Source organism: Clarias gariepinus, chromosome 1 (assembly GCF_024256425.1).
Source record: "Clarias gariepinus isolate MV-2021 ecotype Netherlands chromosome 1, CGAR_prim_01v2, whole genome shotgun sequence".
In the NCBI taxonomy this organism is placed as follows: domain Eukaryota; kingdom Metazoa; phylum Chordata; class Actinopteri; order Siluriformes; family Clariidae; genus Clarias; species Clarias gariepinus.
Window position 1 is genome coordinate 32,696,721 of NC_071100.1, and position 20,178 is coordinate 32,716,898.

Here is a 20,178-nt window from a genome sequence, read left to right on the forward strand (position 1 = left end):
GGATATTTATAATAGATAAAAGCTTTAAAATTTGATCATTTTTTAAATTGGTCAGTCCATGCCCTTTATACACAACAGTAAGAATGACAGAGTTTTGACACTGATTTGTGTCATGACCATCATTTCTCACGTTTGGCATTGTGAGGCCGTCAAGGTGGTAGTTTCGGGATCATTAAACGTGATCACTCTGACACCTTGGCGAGTCTCGTAAGTGTGTTATATCACATCTTCTCTCACTTCCGAGGTGTGAACGGCCGGTAGCAGAGTCGATCTCTTGTTGCCGCCCTTCACTGACAGTGGCTAAATGCAGATGATGATGGGTGGACCACAGTAAAATTTACATTGGAAATATATTAGTAGAATTTGGAACAATGTTGCTCCTGCTGTGAGGGTAACACCAGGCAAGGAAAGGGTGACCTTGCACTGCAGCTACTGCTACTACTTAAGGCACTTTATGTGACACATAAAGTCTTATATGACACTTGTCATTTTGTAAAATGTTAACTCTGGAAATAAAGTATGAGAAATGCTGACCCTATGTTAGAATAAGTACACAAATCAAAAGATGCTTCATTCATAACATGCTTTTATATAGACAAGAACACAAACCAATTAATGTAATGAAATGTAACCATTAATGTAATGAAATGTTTTATTTTTTCATTTTGGTACAAAGTTTTAGTTGTATTTAAAAGAAAACACAGGACCATCTTGTTTTTCCCTCTTTTTTTTGTAGTACAATCTATAAGATTTGGCAATTTGCAGTTGCAACTACATGTCTATTGAGTGTTATTATTCTCAAAGTTGGATGTTTGAAATTTCCTTCGGGATCAATAAAGTATCCATCCATCCATCTATTCATCTATCTATTTATAAATATCTTAAGTTCGTGTAACATCTGTCTGATCCTATTTCATCCACATTATAACCTATTGTCAGCTGTAAACTTTAAAGAATTGTAATGGTAAGAAAAAGATTTTGTTATGAACTGGAAACAAATCTGAAAGGATGGAAATGAAGAGGGATGAAATGGAAATGAAGTGGGATGAAAATGAAGAGATGAGGTGCATGATGCATCGGGGAAGCCAGAATTAAGAAGGAAGGATGAGGAGAAGATAAAGAAGCAAACAGGAGCTCAGAGGGGAAGAGGGCTAGTTGGAAAGAACGCAGTTTGTCCCCGAGTCCTCCCTGACAGGCCAGCTGAATGGGGCTTCTGTTCTCCCTCTTCTCATGTAAATCGGCCCTTCAGTCTTGCAGCCATCCGTCACTGCACAGAAGGAGCCTGGCAGGCCCTTTACGAGCCTCCCACTCGCATAATCCCCCCTGCCACAATTGCGCCCCCAGCAGGGGGGTGAGCTGTGGTGGGGGGAGGGAGGGATGGGGGGAGGCAACCATGGGGGTTGCCATCCAGACACGGTGAAAGTGTTGGAAGGGCCACCTACACTGAGGACGCATAATCAAAACAACATCCAACCTGGGGGGAAGGGGTTTCGGGGGGCTCTTTGGGTTTCACTGGAGGCCAGCAATGGTAAGAGCAGAGCAATGCAGCCATAGAAAGCCTAGGACAGGGGAACAGTGTGGAATGAATGAAACGGAGGAAAATGAGACAGGAGTACATGATGCGGGAATTAGCATAGAGTTTCTTTGATGGATAGATGAATGAGACTACGTCTTTGTGAGCAGCACATGTGTGACAGAGGATGGTGGTGGGGGGGGGTGATGATTTGGCTGAAGTGATCAGAAGTTGTTAGCATGGAATTAAAATGACATACACGCAACAGCACAAAGCATTGGCATGCAGAGAGAGGAATAACACTTTTATAGAGCCAGGCGATGTGCTGAACCGAGGTGCCTTGCTTAGTACACTGTCCATTTAACCTTTTCCCACCACAACCTTTCACTGCTTGTCTGCCCCCCGGTGGACAGTGTTCTAACAAGGTTTAGGGAAATTTGACAATAGTGGCTCATGACTAATATTTACGTATATTAAACAGTATTCTAAGCATAAGCTACAGCTGAGCAGCCTATACGGATGCAAAAATTAACTTTGAATTTACATTAGATCAGGAAATTGTGTCCAAAGCTACTTAAGTGGGTGATTTTATATCAGTGTCTAACTTGTTTGCGTCATACAGAAATACTTCAGTGAAAATTATTAGTTAGGTCTGTGAGTGCAGACAGTACCATGGTGTAGCAAAATTTAACATTTCATCTACTTTAGCACACTTGTTTCTGCATTTTCACCACCTCAGAAAATCCATAAGCTTATTACCATCATGATGAGCTGAGATTGGTTTATCAGACAATGGAGAGCACAAAGTATCATGACCCATGATCTCAAAGCATAGACTTTTGACACTCCTTTATTATCCTGTCTACAATCTACTGGACAGCATTCACTTCTATAATTAGACTTAACCTTTACAACCCAAAAAAAAAAAGGATAACTGCATTCCTCGTGTTTGACCTAATGCCAGCATGCATTTTTTTGTTACATGACCAGCCATAGATAAATCCCATCCGAGGGACAACATGAACAGTAATTTCATCAAGAAGATTAGGATTATATTTCCACAATAATTTAAGTCTTCATACCTCATCCATCCTAGTGTACATTTTGTGCTTAGACCTGCATGGATTAAAGTTTTTGAACTACATAGGAGGGGACCATTTGTTTTGTACTGGACTTTATTGGGTTTATAGATGATGCCCTCACGTGATGGCTTCAAGGATTCCCAAGAAAACATTTTTTGACTTGTTAAGAAATACCTTTATTTAAGAAAATTAAAATAAATACTATACAGAATCCAATGTAGAAAATGTTTAATACACGGCTTCTGTCAGAAAAAGGTTATCACATTTTAATCAATTCATTAAAAAAAAAAAAAAAAAAAGCACTGAGCAATGTAAACTGCACAGCCATACCTCCATACCCACTCGACAATACACGCTTATTAAACCAGGAAAAAGTAACGTTAGAATCTCTACATAATCATTTGTAGTTTGGTCCTTTAAAAAGACCCCTCCAATCTCTTTTGGTGAGGTAGGTTACTGGAGCAACACTCCTCAATACAGGACTTACACAGATTCTATACAATACACTATGTGGCGGATAATATCCGAACACCTAGCCGTGTGTGGCATGGACGAGATGAGAAATGTCTATTTAGAAGAAAATGCTACTGTAAAATGGCACTATACAAGATGTAAAAATTATGTCCGGTAATATGCTTATTGATTCAAATTTTCAAACAGAAGTGATGGCAGTGTTGTTCAACCACTGCAAAAATCAAAAGGCTTATACTACACCCTGAAAGCACATACGTAATACTTTGAATGCAAGACTGATCTTTTACCCAAATAACTGGCAGAGCAAGACGAGTTTCACTCAGCCATACTTCTCAAACTATTAGAGCGGTCACAATTTATGGCAAAATGGAAAGTCAAAGAATCAGGTCCACTTCAACCATTTGGTGCTCAGCTCTTTAGTCAATAGATACAAATATACAGAACAATAAAATATGTGGATGGAACAGGTCATATGAATAGTGTCACTGCACAAGGCTCACTCCAAATTCAATCTTTTTTTTTTTTAAATGCTAAAAAGAACAATCGAGAAAGTCTTTTCAAATACACCCACGATGCAGATTTTATAATGTCTTGCTATGAACAGTGATAATCATTCAGGCAGGGTGATGTACAGAGGAGAAAGGAGCATGGACAAGTCCAGACAAACAGGAGGAGACATAGAAATAAAGTGAGGGGAGAAAGGAGTGGAAAGATGTTTTTAGATCAAGTCGGCCACATTCATGGGCATTTCCTCCACGGTGGTGTTGTAGAAAGTTTCAATGTCCCGGAGTGTGCGTTTGTCATCCTCAGTCACCATGTTGATAGCAACACCCTTTCTGCCAAAACGGCCACCACGCCCAATCCTAAAGAACAATCGTCGTTAGAATTCCAAAATCAAAACTACTCTATTTTTTGATATATAAATTAAATGTCTAGAAAAGATCCATGTTCAAAACTTGCCTGTGGATGTAATTTTCTCTGTTTGTGGGCAAATCATAATTGATGACCAGGGAAACCTGCTGCACATCAATGCCTCGAGCCTGGTGGACAGAAAACAGTGAATTAAAGCATACATAAGGGCCAACTGATTACCACTTTTCTACAATATTTATATGCTTTATCCTTCAAGTCTCAATATACTGCTAAAATGTTATCCAGGGTACAGTCACTAAAGGAAAATTTTAATTAACAAACCTACCAAGAGGTCAGTGGTGATGAGGACACGACTGGAGCCAGATCGGAACTCCTTCATGATCAAATCTCTCTCCTTCTGGTCCATGTCACCATGCTAAAAAACACAAAACTGGTCAACTCATGGTTAAACTCAACCTTACTTTCAAGCAAATTTGTGCCCATAGCATGAAACAGCCTTTAGCTCACAGTACTGAGCCGACTGTGATGAATATGGACTGCATTTCCTCTTCCCTTAGCAGATATAGAACCAAGTGCCACAGATCGACACGGCCTTGCCCAGTTGATAAGGGTGGACATGCTACCATTCATAATTCACTTACCAAAGCGGACACTGTAAAGTCTCTAGCATGCATCTTCTCAGTCAGCCAATCCACCTTCCGACGAGTGTTGATAAAGATAACAGCTTGAGTGATGGTCAATGTTTCGTACAGATCACACAAAGTGTCCAACTTCCACTCCTATGACATAAAAATGAGCCAGTTACACACAACAAAACCAAGTGACTAGTCATTAGATACTTAACTGTCTTAAATGACAACGTTATATTTAAGACAACTGCATGCAATCAACCATTTCCCCCCCCCGTCATGTACTGACAAGTCACGACCACCAGGTGGCAGTTTTCAGCCTTACATTTTTTTTTTTAACAAGAAAAGTTGCTGGGCCTACATATGAATAGATATTAGCTTGCAGAAAGTCCTGTTACCTCTCTCTCCACATTAATGTAGAACTGACGGATACCCTCTAGGGTCAGCTCCTCTTTTTTGACCAGGATCCTTATAGGGTCCCGCATGAACTTGGTGGTGACATCAAGCACCTCCTGGGGCATGGTGGCTGACAACAGAATCACCTGTAGAATCGAACATCTATCAGCACAACCTCACAAGCTTCACAACACAATTCATTAAACCACTAAAATGCAGCAGATGCACTTGCACAATAAAATGTCAACTGCTTTATAGTCGTGATGAGGAACAGGAAGACCCAGTCACTGTGGAGAGCAGCAGGAATACTCTACCAAAGAACTTTGTTCCCTCCACAGCAAAGATAGCTGGGGGGAGAGGGATCTTTGGCCAACAATACATGAATCATGAAAATGAAACGGCTGAACTAAACACTAAATACCAGTACACAGGTTTTACCTGAATGTCAGTAGACAGCTTCTGGAAAATCTCGTAGATTTGGTCCTTGAACCCTCGGCTCAACATCTCATCAGCCTCATCCAACGCAAACTGCTTGATGTATTTGGGAGCTGATAAAAAGAAATATTTATGGTTACTGTTTTGCAGGGCCATCAACAAATCCCACCAGTGGGGAAAATCTATATTTTGAAGGTACACTTAAAACATGACTCTAAACCAAGTCATTGTGGCACACCACTTAAGGCTTCACAATACTCTAGTAACATTAAAAGGCTCGCAATGCTGTGTTCAGGTCAGTGAGGTCAGATCATGTCTCCAGAGAGCTGTGAACCCTGCACACACCCCAACAGAACGCCGAGATGTGGCAGAGAAGCACAGGAGACTCTGGGGTCAGTTGACACGCATGGGAATCATCATTACAGCATTTAATCTGTTCAATATGAAAGGATGCAAGAATTGGTACAAATGCTTACAGAGATAGCGTCGATTGAGCATGTCAAAGACCCGTCCAGGGGTTCCGACCACTATGTGGGGCACATCAGCCTGGAGCTTCTGCACCTCATTACGAACGTTGGTGCCACCAATGCAAGCATGGCAGGTTGCACCCATATAGTCCCCAAGGGCTAGGACCACCTTCTGGATCTAAAGTTGAATAGAAACAAAGGAGACTGATTAAATAAGTCAAATTTTTGGAATCCACATGGATCAAGGCATAATTTTATAATTAAAAAAATTAATATGGTTTGATCATTTTAATCACAAACTTCAATATAAGTGAGATTCTAATTAACTACAGTCACATGTGCCCATACAGTGATGCAGTCTTTAGCTCTTGGTATAGACTGGAATGAATATGGGTTGTATAATCTACCTCTAATAGAAATAGGAAGGTGCCACTAAGACACCACCTCTTTCAATTGTTTAGGGGGATCAATATTTCTACAGTCTTTGCATGTGCTTGGTATTTTTTCCAGAAGGCCAACTATATACATGCAAATGAAAACGCACACCCATGGACCAAGTCTTACCTGCTGAGCAAGCTCTCTGGTCGGGGCCAGGACCATAGCTTGAGTAGCTTTCAGCTCAATATCAATCTGTTGAAGGATGGCGATGGCAAACGTGGCCGTCTTTCCTGTTCCTGACTGAGCCTGAGCAATGACATCATACCCTGCAAAAAATATGAACAATTTAAACACCTTATGCAAACAAGGCTTCTAAGACAGACTAGTGTTTTTTCATTCTGTACCCATACCATGAAACAGTCTCAAACTCACTGTACTGAGTAGACTGGGATGAATATGGGCTGTGTTTAATCTTCCCTTACCAGATATAAAACTATGTGCCACTGATGAGCACTGCCTTGCCCAGTTGATAAGGGTGGTAAAAGAGCTGATGCTGCCCTAATACAAAAAAAAAAGTAAATAATAAAAAAAAACAAATACATACCCTTGATACAAGGGAGAATCGCCCTCTGCTGAATGGCAGAGGGTTTCTCAAAACCATAGGCATATATTCCCCTGAGAAGATTCTCACGCAGGTTCATGTCATCAAAGCTGTCGACAACTTCCTTCCAGTTGCCCTAACCAGACAAGGAAAAATATTGTAAAAATTAAAAGGCATATATGCACTAGGGATCTCCAGCATGAATCGAAAACTATGCCATACTGTGTTCAAAAACAAGCGCTTGCAGAATTCTCAAACAAAATTTGAGCCGTTGAAATGATCGGGTTAGCAAAATGGGGTGGAGGGGGAAGTGGAGTGTAGTCAATTTTAGTATCAAGGCCAGCTTGTATTAGAGCAATATTTCTATTGAGGTTTATGCGATTATTCATATTAGGATGCTTGTGTCACTGTAATGAGAAAAACTTGATGTTTTAGCTACATGTATAGGAGAAAAGGTACAAATTCAGTCTTGGTACACCTTATGCACTGTGATTTGGTGTGATGAAGAGATCTACATTGTTTGCGTATATACAGTTATTGGCAAACTCTTAGAAAAGAAAATCTCATTAAGTGCTCATTGAACATAGGATGGATGCTAAAGGAAAAGCTGAACGGATGTGTTTTACATTACCTGTGCACACATGCGCTGAACAATCTATATTCCATAAGTTACACATTCACGATCATTTAATTTATTTTAAATATTCATTTTCAACTTACCTCAATGACTCCATCTGGCTCCATGCCCTCGGGGCCATTGTCTCTAGGTCTGAACGAAACAAAAAGAGAACAGAAGGGGCAAATTAAAAATCTATTCAATCATGTGCAAACATCTCCGACTTTATGGTGCACCTCATCATTCATTCGCGCGCAGTCAGCTGACCAATGGGGGGGGAATGTAACGCTATGAAGGTTATGAACGGAAACGAAATGGAGGGAAGTTCTTCCCCCGGTCAGCAGACACGTCGCAGGCTTCTAGAGAAGGCCTCGATCACAACCCTCATGCGGCAGAGTTTTTTTTAGCCACACCGTGGAAGCGCGATTAAAGACGCAGTAGCGTTTTAATAAAATCTCTTATTTAAAACACGGCACAATACACCGCATAAAACGCAATAGTCAGCTAGTCTGCTTAATCGTAGCTCAAGCGTAACGCCGCTGAGATCATAAGCTACTAATTTAAATAACTGGCCACTAAAATTTTAAAAAATAGACAAGGCAAAAGTAACGTTATTTAAATAGCGATTCCTAAATGAGTTTAAACGAGATCAGAGGCAGTGCGTACTGAGCAGAGGCGTCCTGAGCGGAGGCCTGGGCCTACTCCCGCACTAGCGCACACTTCTCTTTTGTCTAGGCCATGTGCTCGAGTCGCACTCCCACGAAATATTCTTAATCCTGCTTAACACAAGACCGCTAAATAAATAATCACACAAAATAGCATCAATATAGGACCTATCGATTATTTTCCATCAAATGCCGATCGACAGAGGCTGAGATTAGTGCTCGACAGGCAGAGGCAGGAGGCGGCCATGTGGATGCGGCCGAACCGGCATTTAGCTGTTAGCATTCGGCTAGGGACCGAGCATATATTTATTTCTTTTTAATTTCATTATAAAAAATATATATAATCACCCATCCAGAAAAGCTTAACACATACATTAGAAAATAAAAACGAACTCATACATTTATCACAAATCGCGGCCTTCTTCCACTTAAACATGTTAACTAGCTAACAGGTCTATTAACGAGCCACGCCGCAAGAGCTATCCTTTCAGTCCGGAAATATACGAGAAAATAAAACGCAAAATCGCCTCGACTGCTTTCCGTGTGTATGTATAAGCAAAATTGAACTCGCGTTTAAATTTTTACGAACGGAAAACTAACTAAGACGTTTTCTGAAGTCAGCATTTACTCACCTATGTTCATGTTGAGCCGACATTATCACAAAGAAAGGCAGAAGGGCGGAAAAGTGCTAAATACGTGGGCAATGAAGCACACTGTAGAATTTTAATTGGAGCCCTCGGCTATCAATCAGAATTGAGGCGGGACCCAGTGACCGCTCATTGGGTAAACGCTACTTTACAGAGCAAAGTATTCCCGCCCACAGCCCCTTTTTACGTCAGGACAGTATGACATCACCGGAAGCGTGACTCAATCAATTTCCGACAAATATGGAAACGCGATAACAATTGCAAAAGTATTAAATACAGGTTCAAATGATAAAATACAAATACTAATAGATTAGTTAAATAGAAAAATAGATTAGAAAAAGATAGATTTACGTTTAGGCATTTAGCAAACGCTCTTATCCAGAGCAACGTACACTAGTGCTTTTAAGTGCATTAAATATGTTCTTCCGCTGGTTCACTAGGTTGATAGATACGTAGATAGATAGATAATCACTTTATGGTTAGGTAATTGCACTATTTTATACTGTTGAGTTTAATACTAACCAGAAATCCAAGGTCTGTGTTCAAAATCATTGCATATACAATTTACAAGTCTACTATATAGTCTACTACTATATTTTATATATATATATATATATATATATATATATATATATATATATATATATATATATATATATGATGCTTAGGTAAACACACAAACCTGGAGGAACAAAATACCATATCAACTCATGACTGTTACAGCTATCTGAACACTGTACACAGAAATGCAGGAGGAAACAGACATAATAGACTCTGCCTTTTCACTCTTTAAAATGTCTCTATTTAATCTATTCATGTCTTTTAAGGGATCACCACAAGTGATCCAAATCCAATTACAGAAAAAGAAAGGAACTACAGTATAGGTTAATCAGAAAGCAGTAAACAAAATGCATATTTTGCACACACGTCCATACAAATACATTAAAACCAATAGAATGACAATATACAGTAAATAGCGACCAGACCAGGCCCACTTGTTATTTTACACAGGACATGATTTATTGAAAAACAAACAAACAAAAAAAAAACATGATTATACTTGCACATTTGAGTAACATAACACTCTCCTTAACAACCAATAAAAAGTTTCAATTGACTTTTACAGATGAGAAAATCCAAGAGGCATTCTACCCCATTGATGAAGCCGTTTACAAGAGTCCAATAAGTTGTCTCAAAGATGTCAAATGTCAAAAAGGTAGCCATTATATGTAAAAAAAAAAACAAAAAAAAAAAAAACTGGCTTCTGACAACCACAAGAAACAAAAATAATAACACTGATACAAAACAAAAACAATTAAAAAAGTGGGTTTGATAACGTAATATTCTGTTTTATAGTCTCTCTGCCTTTTGGGATGGTAAAGGCTTCCAGCTTTTTCTTTCCTGAACCGCTTGCTGCAAACTCCTTATAACAGTTATCACAGCGAGAGCTTGCAGTGACAAAGCTCTTTGTACATGAGTCTTCTCAGCTTAGGCATGTCCTGCTGACTGAAGTTGAAGGGTTGTCCCAATGCCAGACACTTGCAGTACTAAAATGAAGAAAAAGAAAGTGAAAGTGAGAGGTCGCTCAAGACTTGACAGTACTGTATATTTAGATTTAACTCTTGCTTGTATTTGGTCAAGAAACTAATTCACCTTTAGTGCCTCTCTTGAATGACTTGTACAACTATACAATATCACACAATACATGTAAACACCATGAATACTCACCTGAAGGACAAAAGCCCCACAGTCACTGTCATTATTCTGCCTTCCTACATTCTAAGATACAAATATAGAATCAGTAAAGTACAGCTTGTAAAAAGAGACTGAAATTCAACAAAATTGTCTATTTGTCAAAGTGCTATGTGATTCCATATACAGCTTGAACTTTACTCCAATGTAACATACGTAAGACAAAGCTTAAAAGAGTTTTATATACAGTGGGGAAAATTATCTGATCTCTAAAGATTTTTTTAAGAAAGAAGTTTTGCTCACTTAAAAACTGATAAAGGGTCTATCATCAGGGTCTACCAAGGGTTAATTTTAAAGGATACAGACAGAATATCAATCAATCCAGAAAACAAATAATATAAAGGTTATGAATTAAGTTGCATTTAAGTGAGCAAAGTAAGTATTTGATCCCCTACCAACCAACAATAAGTCTGGATTCCACAGACTGGTTATTAATTTAAGAAGGTGCTCCTAACAATAGTTCATCATGTGTATCATACCTGTCCTTAGAATCGTCCATTCAAACCTCACCACAATAGGCAAAAACAAAGAGCTGTCAAAGGACATCAGGGACATTTAGTCATGCACAAGGCTGGAATGGGCTACACAACCATCAGCAAGAATCTTGGTGAGAAGGAGACAACTGTTGGGACCGATTATTTGCAAATAGAAGAAATACAAAATAACCATTAATCACCCTTGGCCTGGAGGTCCATGCAAGATTTCACCTCATGGGGTAAGTAAAGGATCATCCCATAACTAAACAGTTTTTTTAAATGATCTCAAGACCACAGTCACCAAATAAACCATTGGTAACAATATGCCGCCATGAATTGAAATCCTTCAATGCCCACAGGATCCCCCTCCTAACGAAGGCACATACAGTACAGAGGCTAAAGTTTTCCAATAGACAGAGAATGATTGGGAAAATGTGCTGTGGTCGAATGAGACCAAAATTGAGCTATTTGCGATCAACTCAACTTGCTGTGTTTGGAGAAAGAAAAATGCTGACTGTGACCCTATGAACACCATCCCTACAGTCAAGCACAGAGGAGGAAACATCATGCTTTGGGGCTATTTCTCTATAAAAGGTATAGGCTAACTTTCCCGCATTGAGAGGCCAATGGACAGGTCCATGAGGACCCTCTGAAGATGGGTCGTGGATGGAACTCCCAGCTTGTCAATGACCAAAAACATACAGCCAAGGCAACAAAGGAGTGGCTTAGGAAGAAGCTAATTAAGGTCATGGAGTGGCCTAGCCAGTCACCAGACCTTCATCTTATAGAAAATTCATAAAGGGAGTGGAAACTTTGTGTTGCTAAGCGACAGGCAAGAAACCATAATGATTTAGATAAGATCAGTAAAGAACAGTAAACCAAAATTCCTCCTGAGATGTCTGCAAACCTGGTAACCAACAATCTTACCTCTGTGTTTGCCAACAAGGGGTTCTTCACCAAGTACTAAGTCATATTTTATTTGGGGATCAAATACTTATTTTCCTCATTCATGTGCTTTCCGGATTTTTGGTTGATATTCGGTCTCTAGTCCCTTCAATAAAACTAAAATAAAAATTATAGACCCTTCATTTGTTTGTAAGTGGGCCAAAAAATCTCACTATATATATATATATATATATATATATATATATATATATATATATATATATATATATATATATAAAATAAAAAAACACAATTTTTCACATAGCAGTTTGTGGCAAATTGTCCTAAAAGACTGCTATGACTTACCATTTTGAAAAAGCCTCTCCACCCAGTAAGAAAATCTCTCTGCTGTTTTATAATAGATTCTGCCTGGAGGTACTTAAAAATATGCTAAGAAAGGGAAAATAAAAAGAATTAAATTTAAATTTGGAAATACAACTTGCATGTAATCTTGTGTGTAATCTAAATGCAAAGTCACTATAATAATGACTTTAAAAAGTAAATGATAATCCAGACCTTGGGACACCGTCGGTTGAGAGTTCGCTGGGAGTCAAAGTAAGTGATGAAGCGCTGTTTGATGTCCACTGATACAAGCGACCAGTGCACTTCCAGGTGAATGGGAATCAACAGAAGGTCCTTGCTGAAGATGTCAACCTAAAGCAAACAATGAAGATGAAAGCGTACACTGTAGGGCAGCGTACAGAATCTATGCCAGATTTTCTGCTGGCAATTCTTACTCAATTATACTGTACATGAGTAATGAATAAATTGCTGCACCTACAATCTCAGTCCTGGCTGTGTCTCTTTAGGACAGAAATTGTATCTCAGATAAAGTCAAATATAGCGATACATATGAGCAATGGACCGATTTTAATAATATAAAGCATCATTATTTACCTTACTATCATTATTAACTCTCTAACATCCTAACTGCTCTTTTTAAACTGTTCATTATTATATCCCACATGGTTGCAAATTGGCAACGGATATTAGAAGAAAAAAAACAACTTACATTTTTTGTCCATCGTTTAACTCCTTCATAACCTTTAGTTCGCAGTTTATCATAAAAGAAGCTGTTGAAGAAATGCACCTAAAATAGATAAAAAAAAAAGAGTCATGTTTGAAATGTAGACATACAAAAATCAACATGGGCTTAACTTACAAACAAACTAATAAAAGGTCTTAGTCATATGCTAAACAGTGCTGCATCCTCTTTACAAGAAGGGAAGTGCTCAGGACCTGATGTTTTGTAAGAACTTAGGGCACAAGTTGACACCTCTTAACAAATATGCATAATCAATATTTGCATTCTTTTAAATTATAGCCACTATGGCTTACATGGCAACTCTGACTCAGGCTTCTATTTTCCCTTCTGTTGAAAAAAAGATATAACTGTAGATCTATTGGACTGCAAAAATTATTTTCCAATTAGTTTGTTAAATGTTGTCATAGATAGATAGACAGATAAACAGACAGAGATATATGTAGATACATTATTGATCATAAAGGACCTTCCAGGATGTTTTTTTTTTAATTAATGGCATGTTATTAGACATACTGACACTGTACCTTAAAATATTCCCCTATCTACAAGGGGCATTCAAGTCAAACCGGGACTTGGGCTAAAATTGCGCATTAATGACTAAATTGATTGAAATTTACAGAAGGCTTGTGCGATATTTTAAAAAAGGCCGATTGTTGATCCTTGCCAAAGTGGCTTGGAGCACCAACTGCTGCTGTTGTCATGAACATTCAGCTAAAATTTACAGATTACTTGTTACAAACTTGCTACACAGATGCATGTCTCTGTGGTACAGTAACTCTACTCACAACCAACACTCTTTGCACAGTGCAGAAACTTGGCTGGGAGTTATTGCCACATCCCCCGTACTGTCTTGAATTTGCTTTAACCCATTTCCATATGTTCGGCCCATTAAAGAGACTCCCAGGTAAGCCAGTGTTTCAGACCCGAGGCAGGCAATCTGATCATGACATTATCACGTACTGAGAAAACTTACTACCTTGATGGTATTTAAGTGCCAGTGAAACGCTGGGATGAGTGCAGTAGTGTAGCATGGGATTGAATTAAAAAATAAGGAACTTTTTACTCTCATAACTGTGTTCCTTTATTCTGTGTAATAAGTTTGGCCCTTGTATTATTTCAGCTGACTAAACAAAATGCTTTAGTTTTTCTAGACATTTTTTTTAAAAGCATTACACATTTGTTCAGTGCAACTTATAACTATCACAGTGCAATTTATTAACTATTTCACTTAAGAAGCTATAATGTCTGGTATGTGGAAAAGGCTTAGACAAAGTAGAGTAGTTTCTTGGATCAGACTACTTTATTGATCTTCACAAGCATCATCTACAGCATAAATATTAACTTTGAGTATTTACCACCCTAGTTTAAAAAGACACGGCTGCCCTATTGTCCCTTTGCACCTGACATCACAACGTCTGTCTGCCATGGTCCCAGCCTTCTAATGGACAGGATAAGGGATGTTACTTACTGGGTTGCCAGTGCCAAACCTACACTCAAAACCAGTTACAGAAAAACTCTCATCATGAAAACACACCTAACGTCAACAACACCCCTTCCTTCTCCTTAGTCTCCTTAGTAATTGCTTCCAAGTCCTAACTGCCTCTGAATCATCTGTGTTGTGTTCAAGCCACAATGCTAACTACCTCCTAATACATGTCAGAATCCCAAATCTCACTCTAACCCCTGAACTAGCACACTACTTGTGTGAAACAAGCGATTATAGACCCTACACAGTGCACTAGTTTCCCATTTTACGCTATTTGGGGTTTAATCCCAGAACAGTCAGTTAGCTATTATTAAAAAAAAAAAAACGAAGCGTAAGCATAGCATATGCCATAGCATCTTCTCGTTTGCAATAAAAGCACTAAATGAGCTAATGCTAATGGTAGAAAATGCCACCAAACCCAGGATAAATTGCACTTTTTGTTCATGCTAGTTTCTCTTTGGAATCAGTCCACCACAACATATTGCACATGAAAATAATAAGCAGAACATAAGGTATCAATTGCTAAGTTACTCTTATCTTTGTAACAAAGCTTTAGGTAATCATCAGGTAATCTTTGTTGTTGTTTTTTGGCCCTAGAATACACCTCGAGTGTAACTATTAATGAAAACACCTAGTAGCGTAATGTCGGTAACGGTACTTCTGCTTTCCACAGTTGTGACTGACATCATGCAAGAGGTCAATAAAATTATTAATATTCAGTGCAACAGAACACCTGGCTATGGTTCTTTCTTCGAACCCCTACCTCATAAGTACATATAGACATTTTGAGTAAAATTGAAGACTTCTGTTTAGGTGGACTAGTCTTTTATATTTCTCTCCAACCTGGCCATTTTTCTTCCAGTTACCCTGTCCACTTTTCAAACTCTGGGCCCAATATCTTAATATAACTTACACTAATGAAAAGAAAAAATGAAAAAAGTAATTAAAAAATATTATTCATCACCTTGTCAGGCACTGAATCCATTACAAGGTCTCCATACATATTCATAACCTGAAAAAAAATTCACAAACATATAAATGAACAGATATGGGGAGTGACTACAAACAGTAGCTATTACTAAATAACTTGAAATTTACTGTACTTGGTCATTGAGCCAGTTCTGTCCATATAGAGTGCTGAGATCATCCATAGTGAGAACATGACGCTTGTAGTTAACGCTGAACCCCCGCACCATGCTCGTACCTGGGGACCTCTGGTACGACTGGATTATCTGGTGCACCTCTGCTTTCCTGAGACAACCACCATGTGTCCGTTTATAATAAATCGTGTGCGCAAATACAAATATGTGTAGGTACATTACTGAATACTTTAGCTGGGATTCACGCAAAATGACTTTCTCCATTTCATGTAAACATTTCTAATAATATGTATTTATATATCATGATTGTGTAGCTATACCTGTAAGGCTGAGAGAAGCTCTCATTAAAGATCTCCTGCAGTTGTTCCACAAGATCATCAGTATGTATAGGGATCAGACTGCCGTATTTATGGAGAGACTCATCCAAAATGCCTGGAAGAGTAAGATATTAAAGAATTTAAATGACACCATGGTCTTGCAGTTGTATTTTATGCTGCTGAATAATATATATTTATTTAGCTTCGAGTCTACATATGTATTAAATGGAAAAGAGAGCGAGAGAGAGAGTATGAGAGAGAAATAAAAACAAGACAGCGGATTGAGCTCTTCTGATTAAAAACTATTTTCTGTAATAAATTTGCTCCACGTGTAAATGAGTGTTAGTTACTGCATTCAGAGGTGCAACAATGAATTTAGAAATAATTGAATACCTCAACATTTCCGTTTCTGATAAAAAGCTGCGGTCAAATCATTTTTATAATTAGCTCCTTACAGTTATCTTTAAAATCTGTGGTAAATCTAACCACTGACTGCCTAATAAAGAACACTGTCTTTTTTTTTAGGTGATATACATAATTTATGTAATATATAGTCCTGGCTGCTGATTCAGGTCTATATTTGGAATCTTATCTAATCTACTATTTGATAGAAGGGGCATCAAAGCTACCAATCAGATTTAGCCACCTGCCCTCCTTCACAGTACCCTTTACCCCATCTATAGAAACAAAATGACCTAACTCCTGCATCACTGTTGCCTGTTAGTGCCGAAAGTGTGCAAAACCTCATCTTGTTAAAATGTTTAGCATATATACCCTAATAATATATGAAATAATACACACTAAACTTGTGTAGTTGTAATAAAGAGCAGATCCCTCTCTAATGTTTTTTTATGCACTGAAAAGAGAACTAGCATTGTAGATGTAAAAGAAAATAAGAAAACATTTTAAACTATTATGTTAAAACAACACTCATTTTTATGTTTTATTTAAGAAAATGCCATCCTCTGCTGATCAGCATAAATTTGCCCAGTTTCGAATTTTTTCTTTATCTTCCAGAGATCGTGAGTCTGAATGCCAACATCCATCCATAACCGAGACTTCAAAAGAACAAACTCGGCCATGTTGTTTGGGTGGGAGGAATGACTTACTCTCTGTCCACTATCAAGAGCATCAGCACTAGCCAATGATGTGCATTTGTGAGCTCATGCGCACAGAAGTGTGCCATACCTACAGACTACAGAAGTTCCAAATACTGCTGTGGAGACACCACAGTCAATACAGTTCAGTTCAGACTGAATGATGACTTTTCTAGCGTTTATGTTTATGCTGCCAGGGACATTAACGAATATAAAGATTTACCTTGGACACAGGACACATGATCTTTTGTGAGTGCAATCTCCACTCTTTGCATGGAACCTGAAGCGAAATCTTGTCTTTCGCTGCTTCCAACACTGGGTGCTGAGCTGGACTGGGAAATGCCATGATATCCATTCAAATCACTAAACAGAGCTTCTGAGAAGAGATGGATACGTTTTATGAGGATAACTGACTTGGATAAAAACACTGATAAACGTCACTGTTTCAACATGAAATACCAGACGTACCTGTCTCACTTTCATTTGCACTCTGTGCTGTACCTCTTGAGCTATTCGACCCTGGGTCCCGCCTGCTTGTATAAAGATTATACTGACGCCACCGCCTTGCTCGTCTGTACCCAAGTGCTCGTCTGGACCCAACCCACTGTGCCCGTTGCCGCCATATTTTCCAGTTCTGAGCGAGCCGGAAGCGCAGCCGTGTTGAGGCCCTGAGCCTCCTCCACCGCCTCAGCCTCTGCTGCCTAAGGCCATAAAGCCGAGCCCAGAGAGGTCTCTCAGAAACACCCCTCGCTTCGGGTTTGTCTTGCTCCATATTCGAAGGTGAAAAGTTCTGGTAGTAATGTGCCATTTGTGGCAATGACGCATGTGAGTCATGCCAGTCCACTAATCCTTCTTCCTCCTCTACTGGAGCACATTCAGAACTGATCTCCTCACCTTCGTCTAACTGGTCCTCTTCCAATTCATCCTCTTCCTCATCTTCATCTTCTTCATCAAATCCTTCCTCTTCATCCATCTCATCAGTCTCTATGCATTCTCCAGTCCATCCCCTCTCCTTGTGGTTTACTTTGAAGTCCATAGCGCCTTGGGCATTAGGAGGAGAATCAGGGGCCAAAAGGTGCCCTCCTGCCATGCCTACACCACTACCCTCATGGCTCACGGTCAAAGAGAGCTCCCCCTGCCAGCGATTTGGAGCCAAGCTTGCCCCGCTGTCCCTCATGGTCCACGGGCACCCTGCTACCTGCGCCAGCTCGCCGTCTACAAAAACACAGGTTAAAGTGCAGGTGAGCTAAACAATGTATCGATAGGTAATTGTTAGGGGAAACACGCCCTTTGCAATGGAAAACATGCCCTTTTGCAAAATATATATATATATATATATATATATATATATATATATATATATATATATATATATATATATCCTAATATTTGCAATAATTAAAGATGCGCTGGTTGATCCCAAAGCATAAGTTCTTTTATATTAATTTCCTTTAAAAAAAAATCTGTCCCAATTTAAAATTTTTGTGCCATATGATTTTTTTCCTTTTTCATTTCACATAATCCACATGTGCACATAAGGATCTATAGATTTCTAAGCCTGCCTGTTCCTTCATGTACACTTACAGTGAAGAACACATGCAAGAGAAGAGTAAACACATAAGTGATACTGTATGTTTTGTTGTTCAACGATTTTATTTTCTACATTTTACAATAATACTGGGGATTTCAAAACTATGAAATAACACATGGGATTAGGTAATTGTGTAACAACAACAACAACAACAGACAGTTGTTAATTTACGACACAATGGTCAGCTATTCTGGAATAGTTCTTGCAAGAACGGCATCGTCAAGTGCTTTTGCAAAACATATTAAGCACCATAATGAAACTGCCTGGTTATAAAGGCTTTACAGAGCATAAGTAGCAGACACATCACAATATCAGTATCATCACAATAACAGTAGTGTGCAAAATGTAAAGGCACTTATTTCCCAATTTATACACACACACACATATACATATATCAAATTCTGTGTATATATAAACAAACACACACTTGAAATTAAAATTGTTGTCAAACAGAATACTAAAAGCCAACATTTGTATCTCAGCCTCCATGAGGCATTTCTTGGTAAACTGCATATTTTCCAAAACGAAAGTGCGCGATTCTGTGATCAGACCCCAGATCGAAACTGAAGCAGACTAGGATATAAACCTAGTGTGTTTTATTCAGCTTCATTCGGTGTGTTCTCTCAGGCAACACATTCATCAATTAAAATAACGCTAGAACATACCAAACAAACCCTCACAGCTTTAGGCAGAACACGTCAGCTTCTTGCTCAGGTAGAGAATAATGACGCCGTGTCTACCTGCGGAAGCATCTACTCACATCTACACCCGCTCCTACCAACAGGTTAGCATTTAGCCGCAGCCGAACATGTTTATAAACGTGTCCTCGCTTGGTACCGCTGCATTCGCTCATGAACAAATGTCCTTCAGAGTTTTCAGATGATACCACGCACCATGAATAATCGCACTGACGCCTGCCATCGACTCGCTTTAGGATATTTCCGTTTTTTCCCCTCAAGCTCTGCAGTGTGATGTTAATAAAGCGTGAATAATTAGCAGGCTAGGTAGCTAGCTGGCCTAAACCCTGCTCAGCATACCGTATCTTTTTGCATTTTGTTTATTTACATCACTATAACACTCACCGTCCGAGTGCAGTTTTGTGTGAGTTTCAGTAGACGCGTGTTAGCTGTGCAGTTCACTACGTGTCTTATAATTTTTGCAGATTTGCTATAAGGAGAATTTCAGCCCTAATCAATGAAGCCCGTCGCCTTCTTTCAACGAAGCTGTGACGCGACTGTTGCCGAGCCTTTGTTGATGACGTCAGCAGCGCTCTCTCTCTCTCTCTCTCTCTCTCTCTCACCGCGCTCCCGCAGAGAGTCAAGTGTGTGACTCCTTCTCTCACTCACTCACTTGCGTCAGTCTTCCTTGAGCCAGATTTTCTTGTATTTTTAATGTGGTCTTTATGTTCTCTAGGCTTCCAGAAGGACCTGTTTGGCTCTCATTATCAGTCCAGTCCCTGTACCTGACCAGTTTCAGAAGAATATTTTTGTTTGTTAAGCCACACATTGACCTATGAATCATTCAAGGATAGAAAAATATATATCTTAAAGCATGAACCAGTGAGTAACAGGTGTAGATGATGACAAATGATCA

At 39.0% G+C, this 20,178-nt stretch overlaps 2 protein-coding genes and 1 non-coding gene across 3 annotated transcripts; all 3 read right to left on the minus strand.

Annotated features, from left to right (window-relative positions):
• Positions 1–2,746: 2,746 nt before the first annotated feature.
• eif4a1a (eukaryotic translation initiation factor 4A1A) lies at positions 2,747–8,846 on the minus strand. Its single transcript, XM_053494015.1, has 11 exons — positions 8,762–8,846; positions 7,569–7,617; positions 6,852–6,984; positions 6,434–6,573; positions 5,879–6,047; positions 5,406–5,515; positions 4,970–5,113; positions 4,584–4,721; positions 4,268–4,357; positions 4,030–4,109; positions 2,747–3,932 (listed from the first exon to the last, which is right to left on the minus strand). The coding sequence occupies exons 1-11, from the start codon at positions 8,782–8,784 to the stop codon at positions 3,788–3,790; spliced, it is 1,221 nt and encodes a 406-aa protein (XP_053349990.1). The 5' UTR covers positions 8,785–8,846; the 3' UTR covers positions 2,747–3,787.
• On the minus strand, positions 5,687–5,828 carry LOC128532119 (small nucleolar RNA SNORD10). The gene has a single exon (XR_008361270.1). It is a non-coding gene; the product is annotated as a small nucleolar RNA SNORD10 (small nucleolar RNA).
• Positions 8,847–9,562: 716 nt separating the features above from the next.
• Positions 9,563–19,827, minus strand: senp3b (SUMO specific peptidase 3b). Its single transcript, XM_053504908.1, has 11 exons — positions 19,668–19,827; positions 17,463–18,209; positions 17,218–17,370; positions 15,901–16,012; positions 15,584–15,731; positions 15,445–15,492; positions 12,962–13,039; positions 12,466–12,603; positions 12,256–12,339; positions 10,505–10,555; positions 9,563–10,323 (listed from the first exon to the last, which is right to left on the minus strand). Exons 2-11 carry the CDS (start codon positions 18,169–18,171, stop codon positions 10,213–10,215), a joined length of 1,632 nt encoding a protein of 543 aa, XP_053360883.1. The 5' UTR covers positions 18,172–18,209; positions 19,668–19,827; the 3' UTR covers positions 9,563–10,212.
• Positions 19,828–20,178: the final 351 nt, after the last annotated feature.

What these genes read in the sequence shown, in the direction of transcription:
- eif4a1a (XM_053494015.1), bottom strand. Translation starts at nt 8,784, where the DNA reads ATGTCGGCTCAACATGAACATAG. An exon ending in AGCCAGATGGAGTCATTGAG is followed by an intron (nt 6,985 to 7,568) that starts GTAAGTTGAAAA and finishes TTGTCTGGTTAG; the next exon opens with GGCAACTGGAAGGAAGTTGT. An exon ending in TCATCACCACTGACCTCTTG is followed by an intron (nt 4,110 to 4,267) that starts GTAGGTTTGTTA and finishes TCTGTCCACCAG; the next exon opens with GCTCGAGGCATTGATGTGCA.
- senp3b (XM_053504908.1), bottom strand. Translation starts at nt 18,171, where the DNA reads ATGAGGGACAGCGGGGCAAGCTTGGCTCCAAATCGCTGGCAGGGGGAG. An exon ending in TTAAACGATGGACAAAAAAT is followed by an intron (nt 12,604 to 12,961) that starts GTAAGTTGTTTT and finishes TGTTTGCTTTAG; the next exon opens with GTTGACATCTTCAGCAAGGA. An exon ending in GGAGAGGCTTTTTCAAAATG is followed by an intron (nt 10,556 to 12,255) that starts GTAAGTCATAGC and finishes TTTGTATCTTAG; the next exon opens with AATGTAGGAAGGCAGAATAA.